The sequence below is a fragment of the Oncorhynchus mykiss genome, chromosome 25 (assembly GCF_057628025.1).
Source record: "Oncorhynchus mykiss isolate SJ-2025 chromosome 25, ASM5762802v1, whole genome shotgun sequence".
Taxonomy (NCBI): Eukaryota; Metazoa; Chordata; class Actinopteri; order Salmoniformes; family Salmonidae; genus Oncorhynchus; species Oncorhynchus mykiss.
The window spans coordinates 1,535,501-1,554,825 of NC_143046.1; the positions used below are offsets into that span (position 1 = coordinate 1,535,501).

The 19,325-nt window shown below is 47.1% G+C and overlaps 2 protein-coding genes across 5 annotated transcripts; both read right to left on the reverse strand.

The window, feature by feature from the left end:
- Window positions 1-4,776: 4,776 nt before the first annotated feature.
- On the reverse strand, window positions 4,777-9,360 carry glod5 (glyoxalase domain containing 5). Its single transcript, XM_036970182.2, has 4 exons — window positions 8,604-9,360; window positions 8,014-8,208; window positions 6,501-6,656; window positions 4,777-6,243 (listed from the first exon to the last, which is right to left on the reverse strand). Exons 1-4 carry the CDS (start codon window positions 8,658-8,660, stop codon window positions 6,109-6,111), a joined length of 543 nt encoding a protein of 180 aa, XP_036826077.2. The 5' UTR covers window positions 8,661-9,360; the 3' UTR covers window positions 4,777-6,108.
- An 800-nt stretch (window positions 9,361-10,160) lies between these two features.
- On the reverse strand, window positions 10,161-18,088 carry LOC110504466 (E3 ubiquitin-protein ligase RLIM). 4 transcript variants are annotated; one of them, XM_090221160.1, is made up of 5 exons: window positions 17,901-18,032; window positions 16,063-16,294; window positions 14,675-14,760; window positions 14,416-14,523; window positions 10,161-14,133 (listed from the first exon to the last, which is right to left on the reverse strand). In XM_090221160.1, exon 5 carries the CDS (start codon window positions 13,823-13,825, stop codon window positions 12,062-12,064), a length of 1,764 nt encoding a protein of 587 aa, XP_090077286.1. In that variant the 5' UTR covers window positions 13,826-14,133; window positions 14,416-14,523; window positions 14,675-14,760; window positions 16,063-16,294; window positions 17,901-18,032; the 3' UTR covers window positions 10,161-12,061. The 4 variants fall into 4 exon arrangements, with proteins under 4 accessions (XP_090077286.1, XP_090077287.1, XP_021438896.3 ...); XM_090221161.1 differs by having other exon boundaries at window positions 16,063-16,297; XM_021583221.3 differs by lacking the exon at window positions 14,675-14,760 and having other exon boundaries at window positions 16,063-16,297; window positions 17,901-18,088.
- Window positions 18,089-19,325: the final 1,237 nt, after the last annotated feature.

The window sequence follows — 19,325 nt, forward strand, 5'->3', positions numbered from 1 at the left end:
TGTGTAATAAGGCCCTGGAGTAGCCTGCCTGCTGACGCTATCTGACCAGTCAGCCCTGCTAGCTGAAATAACAAGCTGTGTTGTTGGGACTAGCCTGCCTGCTGACGCTATCTGACCAGTCAGCCCTGCTAGCTGAAATAACAAGCTGTGTTGGGACTAGCCTGCCTGCTGACGCTGTCTGACCAGTCAGCACTGCTAGCTGAAATAACGAGCTGTGTTGTTGGGACTAGCCTGCCCACTGACGTTATCTGACCAGTCAGCCCTGCTAGCTGAAACAACAAGCTGTGTTGTTGGGACTAGCCTGCCTGCTGACGCTATCTGACCAGTCAGCCCTGCTAGCTGAAATAACAAGCTGTGTTGTTGGGACTAGCCTGCCCGCTGACGCTATCTGACCAGTCAGCCCTGCTAGCTGAAACAACAAGCTGTGTTGTTGGGACTAGCCTGCCTGCTGACGCTATCTGACCAGTCAGCCCTGCTAGCTGAAACAACAAGCTGTGTTGTTGGGACTAGCCTGCCCACTGACGTTATCTGACCAGTCAGCCCTGCTAGCTGAAACAACAAGCTGTGTTGTTGGGACTAGCCTGCCCACTGACGTTATCTGACCAGTCAGCCCTGCTAGCTGAAACAACAAGCTGTGTTGTTGGGACTAGCCTGCCTGCTGACGTTATCTGACCAGTCAGCCCTGCTAGCTGAAATAACAAGCTGTGTTGTTGGGACTAGCCTGCCTGCTGACGCTATCTGACCAGTCAGCCCTGCTAGCTGAAACAACAAGCTGTGTTGTTGGGACTAGCCTGCCTGCTGACGCTATCTGACCAGTCAGCCCTGCTAGCTGAAATAACAAGTAGTGTTGTTGGGACTAGCCTGTCTGCTGACGCTATCTGACCAGTCAGCCCTGCTAGCTGAAATAACAAGCTGTGTTGTTGGGACTAGCCTGCCCGCTGACGCTATCTGACCAGTCAGCACTGCTAGCTGAAACAACAAGCTGTGTTGTTGGGACTAGCCTGCCCGCTGACGCTATCTGACCAGTCAGCCCTGCTAGCTGAAATAACAAGCTGTGTTGTTGGGACTAGCCTGCCTGCTGACGCTATCTGACCAGTCAGCCCTGCTAGCTGAAATAACAAGCTGTGTTGTTGGGACTAGCCTGCCTGCTGACGCTATCTGACCAGTCAGCCCTGCTAGCTGAAATAACAAGCTGTGTTGCTGGGACTAGCCTGCCTGCTGACGCTATCTGACCAGTCAGCCCTGCTAGCTGAAATAACAAGCTGTGTTGTTGGGACTAGCCTGCCTGCTGACGCTATCTGACCAGTCAGCCCTGCTAGCTGAAATAACAAGCTGTGTTGTTGGGACTAGCCTGCCCGCTGACGCTATCTGACCAGTCAGCCCTGCTAGCTGAAATAACAAGCTGTGTTGTTGGGACTAGCCTGCCTGCTGACGCTATCTGACCAGTCAGCCCTGCTAGCTGAAACAACAAGCTGTGTTGTTGGGACTAGCCTGCCCGCTGACGCTATCTGACCAGTCAGCCCTGCTAGCTGAAATAACAAGCTGTGTTGTTGGGACTAGCCTGCCCGCTGACGCTATCTGACCAGTCAGCCCTGCTAGCTGAAACAAGCTGTGTTGTTGGGACTAGCCTGCCTGCTGACGCTATCTGACCAGTCAGCCCTGCTAGCTGAAATAACAAGCTGTGTTGTTGGGACTAGCCTGCCCGCTGACGCTATCTGACCAGTCAGCACTGCTAGCTGAAATAACAAGCTGTGTTGTTGCGACTAGCCTGCCTGCTGACGCTATCTGACCAGTCAGCCCTGCTAGCTGAAATAACAAGCTGTGTTGTTGGGACTAGCCTGCCCGCTGACGCTATCTAACCAGTCAGCACTGCTAGCTGAAATAACAAGCTGTGTTGTTGGGACTAGCCTGCCCGCTGACGCTATCTAACCAGTCAGCACTGCTAGCTGAAATAACAAGCTGTGTTGTTGGGACTAGCCTGCCCGCTGACGCTATCTGACCAGTCAGCCCTGCTAGCTGAAACAAGCTGTGTTGTTGGGACTAGCCTGCCCGCTGACGCTGTCTGACCAGTCAGCACTGCTGGCTGAAACAACAAGCTGTGTTGTTGGGACTAGCCTGCCCGCTGACGCTATCTGACCAGTCAGCCCTGCTAGCTGAAACAAGCTGTGTTGTTGGGACTAGCCTGCCCGCTGACGCTGTCTGACCTGTCAGCACTGCTAGCTGAAATAACAAGCTGTGTTGTTGGGACTAGCCTGCCCGCTGACGCTATCTGACCAGTCAGCCCTGCTAGCTGAAACAACAAGCTGTGTTGTTGCGACTAGCCTGCCTGCTGACGCTATCTAACCAGTCAGCCCTGCTAGCTGAAATAACAAGCTGTGTTGTTGGGACTAGCCTGCCCGCTGACGCTATCTGACCAGTCAGCACTGCTAGCTGAAATAACAAGCTGTGTCGTTGGGACTAGCCTGCCCGCTGACGCTATCTGACCAGTCAGCACTGCTAGCTGAAACAACAAGCTGTGTTGTTGGGACTAGCCTGCCCGCTGACGCTATCTGACCAGTCAGCCCTGCTAGCTGAAACAACAAGCTGTGTTGTTGGGACTAGCCTGCCCGCTGACGCTATCTGACCAGTCAGCCCTGCTAGCTGAAACAACAAGCTGTGTTGTTGGGACTAGCCTGCCCGCTGACGCTATCTGACCAGTCAGCCCTGCTAGTTGAAACAACAAGCTGTGTTGTTGGGACTAGCCTGCCCACTGACGCTATCTGACCAGTCAGCCCTGCTAGCTGAAACAAGCTGTGTTGTTGGGACTAGCCTGCCTGCTGACGCTATCTGACCAGTCAGCCCTGCTAGCTGAAACAACAAGCTGTGTTGTTGGGACTAGCCTGCCCGCTGACGCTATCTGACCAGTCAGCCCTGCTAGCTGAAACAACAAGCTGTGTTGTTGGGACTAGCCTGCCCGCTGACGCTATCTGACCAGTCAGCCCTGCTAGCTGAAACAACAAGCTGTGTTGTTGGGACTAGCCTGCCCGCTGACGCTATCTGACCAGTCAGCCCTGCTAGCTGAAACAAGCTGTGTTGTTGGGACTAGCCTGCCCGCTGACGCTATCTGACCAGTCAGCCCTGCTAGCTGAAACAACAAGCTGTGTTGTTGGGACTAGCCTGCCCACTGACGCTATCTGACCAGTCAGCCCTGCTAGCTGAAACAACAAGCTGTGTTGTTGGGACTAGCCTGCCCGCTGACGCTATCTGACCAGTCAGCCCTGCTAGCTGAAACAAGCTGTGTTGTTGGGACTAGCCTGCCCGCTGACGCTATCTGACCAGTCAGCCCTGCTAGCTGAAACAACAAGCTGTGTTGTTGGGACTAGCCTGCCCGCTGACGTTATCTGACCAGTCAGCCCTGCTAGCTGAAAAAACAAGCTGTGTTGTTGGGACTAGCCTGCCCGCTGACGTTATCTGACCAGTCAGCCCTGCTAGCTGAAACAACAAGCTGTGTTGTTGGGACTAGCCTGCCCGCTGACGTTATCTGACCAGTCAGCCCTGCTAGCTGAAACAACAAGCTGTAGCTACATGACGTCAATATGAACTGAACAGCCTCTGTAACAGAGTGGACTGGTCAGAGCCATTGATAAACAGGTCTAAACAGGGCCAGCTGGAGTTAGAGTTACAGCATTTAGTTATGATAGTATCTGTAATGCTACATTTACATCTTAAAAATGGACTGTGGTTTGTTGAATCAACACTGACTGACCAGAAAGTTGAAAATACTCCATGTAGATACTGAATCAACACTGACTGACCAGATAGTGAATCGATGCAGACTGACCAGATAGTAAATTGATGCAGACTGACCAGATAGTGAATCGATGCAGACTGACCAGATAGTGAATTGATGCAGACTGACCAGATAATGAATTGATGCAGACCGACCAGATACTGAATCGACGCAGACTGACCAGATACTGAATCGACGCAGACTGACCAGATACTGAATCGATGCAGACTGACCAGATAGTGAATCGATGCAGACTGACCAGATAATGAATCGATGCAGACTGACCAGATACTGAATCGACGCAGACTGACCAGATACTGAATCGATGCAGACTGACCAGATACTGAATCGACGCAGACTGACCAGATACTGAATCGATGCAGACTGACCAGATACTGAACCGACGCAGACTGACCAGATACTGAATCGATGCAGACTGACCAGAAGTTGAAAATACTCCATGTAGATACTGAATCGATGCAGACTGACCAGAAAGTTGAAAATACTCCATGTAGATACTGAATCGACGCAGACTGACCAGAAAGTTGAAAATACTCCATGTAGATACTGAATTGACGCAGACTGACCAGAAAGTTGAAAATACTCCATGTAGATACTGAATCGATGCAGACTGACCATATAGTGAATCGATGCAGACTGACCAGATACTGAATTGATGCAGACTGACCAGATAGTGAATCGATGCAGACTGACCAGATACTGAATCGATGCAGACTGACCAAATACTGAATCGATGCAGACTGACCAGATACTGAATCGATGCAGACTGACCAGATAGTGAATCGATGCAGACTGACCAGATACTGAATCGATGCAGATTGACAAAATACTGAATCGATGCAGACTGACCAGATACTGAATCGATGCAGACTGACCAGATACTGAATCGATGCAGACTGACCAGATACTGAATCGATGCAGACTGACCAGATACTGAATTGATGCAGACTGACCTACTGTAGATATGGTTCTGCTTCAAACAACTATTTTGCCGCTTTCACTTTTTTTATTTAACAAGGCAAGTCATCTCCCCAAACAACAAAGGAATTGGCTAACATACAAATCTGGCTAGGACCTACGTTGTTGTCCTCATAAAGGTTACCTTAGCACTAACTCTTCAGTCTAACTACTGTTATCTTCCTGCCAAAAGACAAATAAGTTGGCTGAGCACAAAAAAACTAAATATAAGAATGCCCTTTGTTCATTGTTCTTCTGTTGCAGTTAAATTGTTGTTCTAAGGCTGTTGGTCTGTTGAAGGTAGATGTTTAGCTAAAGGCTGTTGGTCTGTTGAAGGTAGATGTTTAGCTAAAGGCTGTTGGTCTGTTGAAGGTAGATGTTTAGCTAAAGGCTGTTGGTCTGTTGAAGGTAGATGTTTAGCTAAAGGCTGTTGGTCTGTTGAAGGTAGATGTTTAGCTAAAGGCTGTTGGTCTGTTGAAGGTGGATGTTTAGCTAAAGGCTGTTGGTCTGTTGAAGGTAGATGTTTAGCTAAAGGCTGTTGGTCTGTTGAAGGTAGATGTTTAGCTAAAGGCTGTTGGTCTGTTGAAGGTAGATGTTTAGCTAAAGGCTGTTGGTCTGTTGAAGGTAGATGTTTAGCTAAAGGCTGTTGGTCTGTTGAAGGTAGATGTTTAGCTAAAGGCTGTTGGTCTGTTGAAGGTAGCTGTTTAGCTAAAGGCTGTTGATCTGTTGAAGGTAGATGTTTAGCTAAAGGCTGTTGGTCTGTTGAAGGTAGATGTTTAGCTAAAGGCTGTTGGTCTGTTGAAGGTAGCTGTTTAGCTAAAGGCTGTTGGTCTGTTGAAGGTAGATGTTTAGCTAAAGGCTGTTGGTCTGTTGAAGGTAGATGTTTAGCTAAAGGCTGTTGGTCTGTTGAAGGTAGATGTTTAGCTAAAGGCTGTTGGTCTGTTGAAGGTAGATGTTTAGCTAAAGGCTGTTGGTCTGTTGAAGGTAGATGTTTAGCTAAATGCTGTTGGTCTGTTGAAGGTAGATGTTTAGCTAAAGGCTGTTGGTCTGTTGAAGGTAGATGTTTAGCTAAAGGCTGTTGGTCTGTTGAAGGTAGATGTTTAGCTAAATGCTGTTGGTCTGTTGAAGGTAGATGTTTAGCTAAAGGCTGTTGGTCTGTTGAAGGTAGATGTTTAGCTAAAGGCTGTTGAAGGTAGATGTTTAGCTAAAGGCTGTTGGTCTGTTGAAGGTAGATGTTTAGCTAAAGGCTGTTGGTCTGTTGAAGGTAGATGTTTAGCTAAAGGCTGTTGGTCTGTTGAAGGTAGCTGTTTAGCTAAAGGATGTTGGTCTGTTGAAGGTAGCTGTTTAGCTAAAGGAAGGCCTCAGTCCTTTGTTGGTTGGTTGTAGTTAGAGACCTCTATCAGGTTGTGGTCTGGGTCTCTGAAGTAGAGAGATGTGATGGGTCCAACAGCGCCACTCCTCTCCACTGGACCCTCCTCTATCTCCACACCACACACCTGCAGGTGACAGATAGATGAGACAGTCACACAGGGACTTTCAGGACATGGCAGAACAACATCCTACTAGAAGACAGCATGTCCATCCATATGGTTATGGTGGAGGACTGGAACCATGTAGTAGATAACTTGGAGGTGTAGCGGCTGTGTGTGTGTGTGTGTGTGTGTGTGTGTGTGTGTGTGTGTGTGTGTGTGTGTGTGTGTGTGTGTGTGTGTGTGTGTGTGTGTGTGTGTGTGTGTGTGTGTGTGTGTCTCACCTGTAGGTGTGTAGCTACAGCAGCCAGGGGGGTGAGGGTGATGAGACAGAGGTCAGCTGATCCTGAGGTGGGTCTCAAGGCCTTGGGTTCAAACTCCTGACCCACCTGGTGCAGGTTCAACTTCTGCTTCCCAAAACACAGCGCCTTACGGTTACCCTGGGGTAAAGAAGAAGAGAGACTGGTCAAGGCTACCATCTGCTGGGGTTTAATAAGAGACTGGTCAATGCTACCATCTGCTGGGGTTTAATAAGAGAGACTGGTCAATGCTACCATCTGCTGGGGTTTAATAAGAGAGACTGGTCAATGCTACCATCTGCTGGGGTTTAATAAGAGAGACTGGTCAATGCTACCATCTGCTGGGGTTTAATAAGAGAGACTGGTCAATGCTACCATCTGCTGGGGTTTAATAAGAGAGACTGGTCAATGCTACCATCAGCTGGGGTTTAATAAAATACTAGTCAATGCTACCATCTGCTGGGGTTTAATAAGAGAGACTGGTCAATGCTACCATTTGCTGGGGTTTAATAAGAGAGACTGGTCAATGCTACCATCTGCTGGGGTTTAATAAGAGACTAGTCAATGCTACCATCTGCTGGGGTTTAATAAGAGACTGGTCAATGCTACCATCTGCTGGGGTTTTATAAGAGACTAGTCAATGCTACCATCTGCTGGGGTTTTATAAGAGACTGGTCAATGCTACCATCTGCTGGGGTTTAATAAGAGACTAGTCAATGCTACCATCTGCTGGGGTTTTATAAGAGACTGGTCAATGCTACCATCTGCTGGGGTTTAATAAGAGACTAGTCAAGGCTACCATCTGCTGGGGTTTAATAAGAGAGACTGGTCAATGCTACCATCTGCTGGGGTTTAATAAGAGAGACTGGTCAATGCTACCATCTGCTGGGGTTTAATAAGAGACTAGTCAAGGCTACCATCTGCTGGGGTTTTATAAGAGACTGGTCAATGCTACCATCTGCTGGGGTTTAATAAGAGACTAGTCAAGGCTACCATCTGCTGGGGTTTAATAAGAGAGACTGGTCAATGCTACCATCTGCTGGGGTTTAATAAGAGACTAGTCAATGCTACCATCTGCTGGGGTTTAATAAGAGACTAGTCAAGGCTACCATCTGCTGGGGTTTAATAAGAGAGACTGGTCAATGCTACCATCTGCTGGGGTTTAATAAGAGAGACTGGTCAATGCTACCATCTGATGGGGTTTAATAGGAGAGACTGGTCAATGCTACCATCTGCTGGGGTTTAATAAGAGACTAGTCAAGGCTACCATCTGCTGGGGTTTTCCACATGGTTACACAGTCCAGTTGGAGTGTATCTATGATTTATTTAATGACCTTGTTGGTTGTTAGCAAATCTATTGTGGAAACAACCACGGGCAGAACAGTAGAAAACGTTGACAACCTATGTTTTATCCAAAGTAGAATAATTAACGTCTCAGTAAAAGTGATCAATAGACTAATCATTGATTATGCAGTCTGTGTCAGTACTCAGAATGTACCTTAAAGGTGATGACCTCCATGCCCAGGACAGAGGAGTAGAAGGTGCAGGTGTCTGGAACACTCTTCACGGTCAACACAAGGTGGTCCAGGTGACTCACCTGTACAGGGCCGGAGCTCTTACATCTCACCCCCAACGACACCACGGGTAGCCCCCGCACCCCCAACACAGCCAGCCCACAGGACCGGGGCTGTAGCTGGGACAACATGGGAAAGATGGGAAAGATGGGTGAATGTAGGTGTGCAAAAAAAATCATGCATGTAAAGAAATATTCACATGAACGTGAAGACAGCGTCCCTACGTGGTCAAATGAAGTAGTACTATGATATATTCAGCAAAAATCTGGGGTTAACCGTATTCGGGTAATTACGGTAAATCGGTCAACTGTAGCGGTGTCGTTTCTTAAAGTTGTAGAATTCGATATTAATTACACATTCTCAACAAAAGTTAATAGCTTACAATTTAATACAGAAGTTGTACTGTAAACGACTACACATGCCCTCGTTAATAAAAGTGTCTTCCAAAGACAAGGCACTATTCTGTAGCTCCGTTTTAGAACAGGTGACATTGGTTTTATTCTACAGGTCTTACCTGGCGGTAAATCCCTTGAAAACGCCCCAAGTGACAACCTAAAGTCCGGAGCGCCATCGTTCCTTAGTAGAGTTGAAAATAAATGGATGACATTCCACCCTTCACTTCCTTCTTATTGCCTTGACTATAATACCGTAATTGCTAGAGTTTTTTGCCTACCACATAATTTTCTTTAGCCTATATTTAACCAGGGAAGTCAGTTAAGAACACTTATTTTACAATTACGGCCAACCCCGGCCAAATCCTCCCCTAACCCGTGCGACGCTGGGCCAATTATGCGCCGCCACTATGGGACTCCCGATCATGGCCGGTTGTGATACAGCCTGGAATCGAACCAGTGTCTGTAGTTACGCCTCTAGCACTGAGACAGTCCATTAGATCGCTGAGACACTCGTGAGCAACGTTATGGGAATCTTGATGAACTTCCTTCACGACAGCTCTGTGCGGCAAAGCGCAAGTAGAATGAACACAGAACAATGAGACAGATATTTCACCGGATCTATATACTTGAGGCATCCGCTCGGCGTTTCTGCTCACAATCAAATATGGTGCTGAGAGGAAGCCCAGTGTCCGGCAGTGAGAGAGGAGAGAACGAGATGGATTTTGGCCGATATTCTGCTAATTTTCTCGTAGATTAAACAGTTGATCTCAATACAGTTTTCAGTTCCCAGAACTAAAATATGTAACGAACAGAGTGGACTAACACGGAACCCAAACCAGCTGCGCGCGTGCATCGTGCATACATGTATTTTGCCCCGCCCCACACCAAACGCGATCACAACAGGCAGGTTAAAATATCAAAACAAACTCTGAACCAGTGACATTAATTTGGGGACAGGTCGAAAAGCATTAAACATGTATGGCTATTTAGCTAGCTTGCTGTTATGTTTTGTCCTGGGATATAAACATTGAGTTGTTGTTACCTGTTTTTGCTTTGTCATTACAGGGTATTGTCATGTCATTGTAGGGTAGCCTAGTGGTTAGAGCATTGGACTCGTAACCGAAAGTTTGCAAGTTCAAATCCCCCAGCTGACAACATACAAATCTGTCGTTCTGCCCCTGAACAGGCAGTTAAGGCCGTAGGCCATCATTGAAAATAAGAATTTGATTTTAACTGACTTGCCTAGTTAAATAAAGGTAATAAATTATGGGGTATTGTGATGTCATTTGCTGAGGAAATATTTTTATTTCATCCATTTTAGAACAAGGCTGTAACGTAACAAAATGTGGAAAAAGTCAAGGGGTCTGAATACTTTCCAAATGCACTGTATTTCATGATAGAGAGGTGCCCTTTGTGAGCATACGGATGTTAAACTACAGCCTGTTAAAACACACAACTGGCCTGTGACCCAAACAACCTATTCCCTTTATTGTGCACTTCTTTTCACCAGAGCCCATTGGACTCCGGTCAAAAGTAAGTCACTATAGGGAATAGGGAGCCATTTGGGACCAATGCACTAGGAGGCCTTGATGAAGATAGCCAGGTTAGTAAGACAGAAAGTCAGAAAGACACAATACAGTTCATTTACAACGGGTCATTATCAACAATAACAGAGCTTCAACCACCCAAAACTTTATTTGTACAGGGAGGAGGTAATGACGGCAACCGTGAGAACACATGGAACCTATAGAATGTGATGTCATCATGGCATGGAACACTCCCTCCCTCTGTGTGAACAGCCAACCTACAGCATCCTACAGGCCCACCGCTCAACAAGAAAGAGCGCTATCAGAATGTACACAAAGAACCAAGCTCAAGAAAATAAAAAGATTAACACATTTTTAAAAGGGAACAAGTCTTTGTTTTAACTGTGAATATTCAGTCTACAATATTTTAGAAATAATAATATACAAGTTGAGAATATTACACTTCTTCAGTTTTCCCACTCTAGTTATTGCACTGGTGTTTCAGATATGAAGATGTCTCTTGGTGGTTGAAGTTCTAGGCCAAAACACAGGACAGAGGCAGCAGCCTGGCCGGGGTCTAACCTGGCCTGGCCGGGGTTTAACCTGGCCTGGGGTCTAACCTGGCCTGGCCGGGGTTTAACCTGGCCTGGGTTTAACCAGGCAGGGTTAGACACCGGGCTTAATAACCCTGGCCCGGGTCTAAACCTGGCCCGGCAGGGGTCTAAATCCAGATCCTTCATGCAACACCACATGGAACCCATAAATGTGATTCCCAAACGGCACTATCCCCAATATAGAGCAGTACTTCTGACTAGAGTCCTATGGGTAGTGCACTATATAGAGATAGGCTGGTGAAGACGGAGCCATAATGCCGTCTGTTCACTTCCTGGTCATATGGTAGCAGAACCAACAGGTTGTCATAGTGACAGGGTTAGGATCCTACTCCCAGAGTAGGAGTGATGATCTAGGATCAGTTGGCCCTTTTAGGTCATAATGAATAAGATTATATGGACAGACCCCGCCCCCACTGACGGACTGATCCTAGACCCCCACTGACGGACTGATCCTAGACCCCCACTGACGGACTGATCCTAGACCCCCACTGACGGACTGATCCTAGACCCCCACTGACGGACTGATCCTAGACCCCCACTGACGGACTGATCCTAGACCCCCACGGACGGACTGTTCCTAGACCCCCACTGACGGACTGTTCCTAGACCCCCACGGACGGACTGATCCTAGACCCCCACTGACCGACTGATCCTAGACCCCCACTGACGGACTGATCCTAGATCCACACTGACGGACTGATCCTAGATCCCCACTGATACTGTGATATGCTTTGTGTACACAGGCCAGGTCATGATGAAACACTGTCAGAGGGCAGAAATAGAAACAGGCCAGATCAATGCTTCATGTGATGGGCTAGAGTTAGACTACATACTAGCATCAGTTAACAGATACCTACATCCCTTCTCAACAACGGTTCAAGACAGTTCATAATCAATAATCAGTACTATTGGTCCGATGTCATGAATATGATGCAATACAAGTCCAAATAAACTGATAGAATTCCCAACGGAATCCAAGTCCGTCACATCTTGTTCTCCCCATTAAAGCCTGTACAACATTCTACAGTTTTAACTTAAAAACTAATTCAGCAAGCTTTGACACACTGACAGTCTGTGAGCCGTTCCAGAGTATTGATAAATGCAGTTAAGTCTTTCAGGTGGGGACAGTCCCTTTTGGGGTAAGACAGGTAGGGGAGAGTGGGGTCTGTTAGCCAACAGGGGACAGTTGCATCTCTTTCTCACATCTCTTCCTACAGAGTCTATGAGGACATCACCTTCCTTCCTTCCTTCCTGTCAGTCTCTCTGTCTGTCTGTCCAAACACCAGCATGTCAGTTGGATAAAAGTCAGTGATGTCTTAAGAATGAAAACATGAACAACGTAAGTGGTCTGACTAGGAGAAAGGCCTGCAGAACTGACACGGTGTTATATACTGTCTGCCTGGAGCACCGTTGACCCCTGACCTCCAGCTCTCCAGGTTAGACCACACTCTCCCGGTTAGCAGACACCAACACGGCCCTGCGGCAGATAGGACAGGTGGAGTTCTCAGACAGCCAGCGGTCGATACAGTGAACATGGTACTCATGAGAACAGGGCAACTTCCTCAACTTGTTCCCCTCAGCATACTCTGTGATACACACACTGCAGGTCTTCAGAGCATCACTCTCCCCAAAGTTCCTGGTGGAGAGGTTGTCGATCTGCTCCTTGGTGAGTCCTCTGGGCTGTTCCTCATCCTCATCATTCAGGAGGAAGAAGTGAGCAAGGCGGAGGAAGGGTAGTGACCCTGGTTCCTCCAGACTGATGGGGGCACGGGGCCGAGCTCGCCCCTCCCTGGGGGTGCCCCCCACCCCTAAACCTATCCCTGGGGACAGACCTAGACCCATCCCGTCCTCCCCCTCCCTCTCCTCTGTCCTTGCCTCCCCGGCTCCTCCAATACTATGCCCGCTCACTGAGACAGGAGGCTCCGCCCCCTCCGCCATGCCGGCTACGCCCCCGTCAGGAGTATTGAGCGCCTCGGCCAGGTCGGCAGCGCCAGTGGGGTTACCACCTCCACGGTTTGAGTCCGAGGAGTCAGAGTCTGAGTCCATGAAGTAGCTGAGCTCTCCGAAGCCGGTCATGATCTGTCGTATCATGGTCTGCAGAGCCATGGAGGTGGCCTCTCCCAACCCTGCATCACTGATCCTCCTGATGGGGATCCTGATGGTGCTGACGTACGTCCTCACACCCGCACGCTCGGACCGGGAGAAGGTCCTGCGGAACCCCCCCCTCTCACTCTCGTACAGGAAGGTGTTGTTGGAGTTCTGGGAGCGTGAGCGGGTTCTGTTAGCAATGCTGTCCCTCTGGCGGTACTCACCTGGACGAACACGACGCACCTGCAGGTCCAGCATGATGGTGGGGGGACGTCGTCCTGCTGCTCCCTCCCCGCCCGTGGCCTCTCCCTCCTGGGGTGGGGTGGTACCGGGCTCTGGGGCGTTCCCAGAACCTGTGCCAAACCCTGTTCCGGCTGACTGGGTCTCGTACTCTGCGGTGCTCTGCCGGGACAGAACATGCTGTCGAGTCCGTGAGCTTCCCTCTGCGGGTGCCTGGGTGGCGGGGGTGTGTGAGGTGGCTGAGGTGGGGACGTGGCGGGGGAGTCGGTCCAGGGTGAGGGGGGAACGACTTCGTGTGGTGCGAGCCCTGGTCCGGCGCTGCTCAGGGCTACGGCTGCGGGCTCGTCTCTGGCCCCGTCGCGGAGGCTCCTCAGGGGGCGGGCTAGGAGGGGCAGGGGTTGCTGGAGGGGCCTGCACCAGGGGACTGGCTGGTCTGGAGACAGGAGGGGTGGTGGTGACAGGGCTGGGCAGCTGTGGGACTACCTCTACTACTAACTCTGGGACCATCTCTGCTTCTACTTCAGCCTCTGGCTCAGCTTCTACTTCAGCCTCTGGCTCAGCTTCTACTTCAGCCTCTGGCTCAGCTTCTACTTCAGCCTCTGGCTCAGCTTCTACTTCAGCCTCTGGCTCAGCTTCTACTTCAGCCTCTGGCTCAGCTTCTACTTCAGCCTCTGGCTCAGCTTCTACTTCAGCCTCTGGCTCAGCTTCTACTTCAGCCTCTGGCTCAGCTTCTACTTCAGCCTCTGGCTCAGCTTCTACTTCAGCCTCTGGCTCAGCTTCTACTTCAGCCTCTGGCTCCATCTCCGCTTCTGGTTCCACTATGACAGCCATCTCCTCCACAACTGGTTCCTCCAGCACCTCTCCTGTCTCCATGGGCACCTCCGTCCCCGCCTCCGCCTCAGGCTGGACCTCCACCCCATTGCCAGGTGCTCTAGTTGGGGCCTCCTCCTGCGCCTCAGCCTCCCCCTCCGCGCGGGCCTGCTGCTCAGCCAGGTTACGGTTAACGTTGATCTCCAGACTGAACCGGAAGTCTCCGCTGTTTGGGTTGGTCCGGCTCACCGCCCGCCATGACTGGTTGCCTCGGTGACCACTGCGGGTGGTGTTGCCTGTCCGCCTGACGGTGTTCAGCCAATCCAAGAGGGTGTCGCCATTAGACGGGTCCTCTGGACCTTCTGCCAGTTCTAATGGAAGACAGAACATATCAACATTCTAATGGAAGACAGAACATATCAACATTCTAATGGAAGACAGAACATATCAACATTCTAATGGAAGACAGAACATATCAACATTCTAATGGAAGACTGACCATATCAACATTCCAATGGAAGACAGAACATATCAACATTCTAATGGTTTGCAGTGACGGTCATAATGTCACCATTAAGGACTCCATCTTTAAAAGTTGATGAACTTTTAATTTCCGCTTGAAAGACATAATGAAAAGTACAGAGGAGCCTTACCTCCTGTAGCTTCTCCAGTCTCACTGGTGTTGATGCTAGGCTGCTGCTGCTCTGGTCCATCCTTAATCTGCTGCAGCCGACTCAACAACTCCTCTGCTGTGATCTCACCTAGGAGGGATGAAACTACAACTCAGTAAACCGACACTGGCTCTAACTGCCTTCATTTACTACTGGAAATACCCAAGTATTTGCCCATAAAGCTGTAGTTTGTCTCCTGGTTACACAGCAACAGGACAGTACTGAGAACCACCAGACTTACCAGGACAGGCCCTGTCCTCTCACTGCTCTCCCCAGGAAAGGTGTTCCACTAGCGGATGCTCCAAACATACTGCCCACCCCACTGACCTGGATGTGGCATGATAAGAAAAACTCAAACCTGAGACAACAACCTTCGATAGCCAATCTAAAAAACTGACCGAAAATGTAATTCAACCCAGTCTGCAGTAGAGAAATAAAGCCCTAAATCAAAAAGAACGCAAAGACATTAACTTTTTAAATGAGATAGAAAACTCATGTCTACAATGCTCTGTTAACCCTCATATGTATTTCAGTTACCTGGGGTTCACAGCAGGTTGTTGTCTAATGAGGTGTGTTAGTGGTTTATAACAGGTGAATTAAAGGAGAGTCAGTTACCTGGGGTTCACAGCAGGTTGTTGTCTAATGAGGTGTGTTAGTGGTTTATAACAGGTGAATTAAAGGAGAGTCAGTTACCTGGGGTTCACAGCAGGTTGTTGTCTAATGAGGTGTGTTAGTGGTTTATAACAGGTGAATTAAAGGAGAGTCAGTTACCTGGGGTTCACAGCAGGTTGTTGTCTAATGAGGTGTGTTAGTGGTTTATAACAGGTTAATTAAAGGAGATTCAGTTACCTGGGGTTCACAGCAGGTTGTTGTCTAATGAGGTGTGTTAGTGGTTTATAACAGGTTAATTAAAGGAGAGTCAGTTACCTGGGGTTCACAGCAGGTTGTTGTCTAATGAGGTGTGTTAGTGGTTTATAACAGGTGAATTAAAGGAGAGTCAGTTACCTGGGGTTCACAGCAGGTTGTTGTCTAATGAGGTGTGTTAGTGGTTTATAACAGGTGAATTAAAGGAGAGTCAGTTACCTGGGGTTCACAGCAGGTTGTTGTCTAATGAGGTGTGTTAGTGGTTTATAACAGGTGAATTAAAGGAGAGTCAGTTACCTGGGGTTCACAGCAGGTTGTTGTCTAATGAGGTGTGTTAGTGGTTTATAACAGGTTAATTAAAGGAGATTCAGTTACCTGGGGTTCACAGCAGGTTGTTGTCTAATGAGGTGTGTTAGTGGTTTATAACAGGTTAATTAAAGGAGAGTCAGTTACCTGGGGTTCACAGCAGGTTGTTGTCTAATGAGGTGTGTTAGTGGTTTATAACAGGTGAATTAAAGGAGAGTCAGTTACCTGGGGTTCACAGCAGGTTGTTGTCTAATGAGGTGTGTTAGTGGTTTATAACAGGTTTATTAAAGGAGAGTCAGTTACCTGGGGTTCACAGCAGGTTGTTGTCTAATGAGGTGTGTTAGTGGTTTATAACAGGTGAATTAAAGGAGAGTCAGTTACCTGGGGTTCACAGCAGGTTTTTGTCTAATGAGGTGTGTTAGTGGTTTATAACAGGTGAATTAAAGGAGAGTCAGTTACCTGGGGTACCCAGCAGGTTGTTGTCTCTCATCAGCCGGTAGTCTGCCTCACTCAGGTTGTTGACAAACTGGTAGAAGGCCTCCTCCCGGTCTAGCCGGTCCCGTTGCCGCCTGCGCTGGGCCTCTGGTTGGTCACTGGCGCCCGGCTCGGAACTGTCGGAGCCCTCCATCGGGTGTCGAAGGGAGAGAAGCTGGAGATAAACGCTGTCTATCGCTGAGTCACCACGATCCAGCTGCTAGGGATAATCAATCAAATGTGATCAATCAAAATGTATTTTTACATCAGCAGTTGTCAAAATGTGCTTTTACAGTCAAAATGTGCTTTTACAGTAGCCTGGCCTAGAACCCAATGAGCAAGCCAGGTAGAGTCAGGAAAAAGTCCCTAGAAGGAAGAAACCTCGAGAGGAAGCAGGCTGAGAGAAGTAGGCCATCGCCATCCTCTTCTGGCTGTACCAGGTCGACAATAGAAATGCCTAGCTGCATCTTCGACACACTGACACATTCAGCAGGTGGGGAAGACCACAGACAGGTGATCTGATTTATGACATGCAGCACATTAATAAAACACACATATTTTGATGTTATTGACCAGGACTAAATGACATCAACAAATAGCAGAAAGCAGGTTAACTAGCCAGCTTATTAGCTAATAAGTTAGCTAGCGTTCAATAAACTAGTTATTAATAAGGACGTTTCCGATATCAAGGAAAATCTTTCCTGGCTTGGTGGGCATCGTTTACTCTGATGCAACAATGTCTCCTCCTTTAAAAAAGCATTATCCTAACGGAGTTCCGTGTTTTGATAATAATAATAATAATAATAATCAGCAGCAGCAGCTAACCAGTCAGACCAAAGTCGACAAAAACAAAATGGAATCTGGGGAGCTAACCATTAGCATGCTAGCTAACACCCTTAGCATCTGGCTGGAAATGGCATCTGAAAGATGGAGAAAACAGCTCGTGTTAACTCAGCTAGCTAACGATATACTAACAACATTATTATTTTATGATTTCAAGTTGTCAAGACTAAATGTAGCGATCTAGTTAAGACATTCGTCTGGCCAACATACCATTTAATAACATTGGCTAACAGGCTAAGGAGAAAACGTTTAAACTTGCAGTCATCAGCTCTTCGGATGCCTTTTGTGTAAAATGTTAAATATAGACATCCACTTACACACAAAATTATATGATTAAGTTGTTCTTCTATACACGATACGTTATTAGCGACTTTACGTTGTTTTTGCTGTTCATAACTGGCTAGCCAACTATTAAGTAAATGAATGAATACCTGGAAACAATGTTAACTACCTACCTGACATATTGTCACCAACACGAAACGAAGCCAGTAAATCAACGCTCATCTAACCTACCCACCTATCTATCTAGGTAATGAAGCTAGTCAGTTAGCTAGGTGACGAACCTAGTCAGTTAGCTAGGTACCGAAGCTAGTCAGTTAGCTAGGTGACGAAGCTAGTCAGTTAGCTAGGGTATGAAGCTAGTCAGCTAGCTAGGTGTTGAAGCTAGCCAGTTAGCTAGGTGATGAAGCTAGTCAGTTAGCTAGGTGATGAAGCTAGTCAGTTAGCTAGGTGATGAAAATATTCAGTTAGCTAGGTGATGAAGATAGTCAGTTAGCTAGGTGATGAAGATAGTCAGTTAGCTAGGTGATGAAGATAGTCAGTTAGCTAGGTGATGAAGCTAGTCAGTTAGCCAACACCTTCCCGAAGTTAAGACTTTTAGCTGCTTGCTAAAGCGCCAGCTAGCTAACAGGTTAGCACAATTTAACAGCCCACTTTATATCTAGTTAACAACATTTAAATATGTCATACATTCACAGTACCTGTCTTGTATTTGTGTCGTTATTCGTTATCTTGGACTTTGGTCGTTTTATTCTAACAAATCCGCTTGAATAGTTGGGTACGGTCTTAGGATTCCATTTTCTCCATCATTGTACAGAGATCTTCCGGAAACTGGGGGAGCATGAAACGGAAGTTTGTTTTTGGTTTGTACTTTGACTGCAGCGCAATGCTGTGGTGAGAGGTGGAATTGTCAAAAAGCAGATCAATTATTGCATGCAACATTAAAGGTGTAATAATAAATGTAAAATCAATATGACCAATGTAGCTACTACTACTACAATTAGTCTGGGTGGCCGTTTGATTAGATGTTCAGGAGTCTTATGGCTTGAGGGGTAGAAGCTGTTTAGAAACCTCTTGGACCTAGACTTGGCGCTCCGGTACTGTTTGCCGTGCGGTAGCAGAGAGAACAGTTTATGACTGGGGTGGCTGGGTTGGTTATGTAGGCTTCTTCTAACCCATCTCTTTCTACTACATATAAGAATGCGATTAAATGATATCTTTACATAAAAAATCTAAGTCTATCACAATTACAGTCATTACAATAAATGTTATACCCCTTGATCTTCAAAAATAGGCCTTGGAAGTATGGATGTATAGATTAGCTAAATTGTTTTACCTTATTAGCCAGCCCTACTGTGTTGTTTATGATTTTATTGTCATAGAGGACTAATATGGCTCATTGATCTGAGTTGAAAAATAAATGCTGCGCTCATGGAATGGCATGCTTTGAGCACTACTGAAAAGTGCTACTTACATGTGAAAATGAATGAATGTCATATTCTGCATTTGCTATAGACCTATTGTTTACCTTTTAGTTGGTAGCACATTGATATCTTGATAATATGCAGCTGTTTAAAGTGCAAATCTACAGATGAAACAATAACAAAACGGTCGACCCTGCCTCTGTTTTGGTAAAACGCTGAGGGATGGGCCTGGAGAAATGTAACCACTCTCAGATGAATAGACAGAGCTATGGATGCAAGGACTGACCATCCATGATATCAACATATTATTTTAACCATGTTATGAGGCTATACAGTGTTTGTTTACAGTTACAATGTTTAAAACATTGGAGCAAAACAAGCTTATATGTTGGGTTCTCATGGAGTGTGACAGTTGAACTAAGCTCATGGGGCATTTATAAGTTATATTCTTCAACAATCAATGAATATATATAATTTATAAGTCCATAAATGGATGTAGCAACTACAGATTTCCCCCTTTAATTAATCCTCTACGGGATCGGTGTCCCGGGGCGATTGAACTAACGAGCACTAATGTGATTAACATGATGTTGTAACAGGACATAGACATGTCTTATATGGGCATAAAGCTTAAATTCTTGTTAATCTAACTGCACTGTCCAATTATCAGTAGCTATTACAGTGAACAAATACCATGCTGTT

What these genes read in the sequence shown, in the direction of transcription:
- LOC110504466 (XM_021583221.3), bottom strand. Translation starts at nt 16,231, where the DNA reads ATGGAGGGCTCCGACAGTTCCGAGCCGGGCGCCAGTGACCAACCAGAG. An exon ending in CAACCTGCTGGGTACCCCAG is followed by an intron (nt 14,524 to 16,062) that starts GTAACTGACTCT and finishes CATCCCTCCTAG; the next exon opens with GTGAGATCACAGCAGAGGAG. An exon ending in GACTGGAGAAGCTACAGGAG is followed by an intron (nt 14,134 to 14,415) that starts GTAAGGCTCCTC and finishes GTCTTCCATTAG; the next exon opens with AACTGGCAGAAGGTCCAGAG.
- glod5 (XM_036970182.2), bottom strand. Translation starts at nt 8,660, where the DNA reads ATGGCGCTCCGGACTTTAGGTTGTCACTTGGGGCGTTTTCAAGGGATT. An exon ending in TTCAAGGGATTTACCGCCAG is followed by an intron (nt 8,209 to 8,603) that starts GTAAGACCTGTA and finishes ATGTTGTCCCAG; the next exon opens with CTACAGCCCCGGTCCTGTGG. An exon ending in CTGTAGCTACACACCTACAG is followed by an intron (nt 6,244 to 6,500) that starts GTGAGACACACA and finishes TGTCACCTGCAG; the next exon opens with GTGTGTGGTGTGGAGATAGA.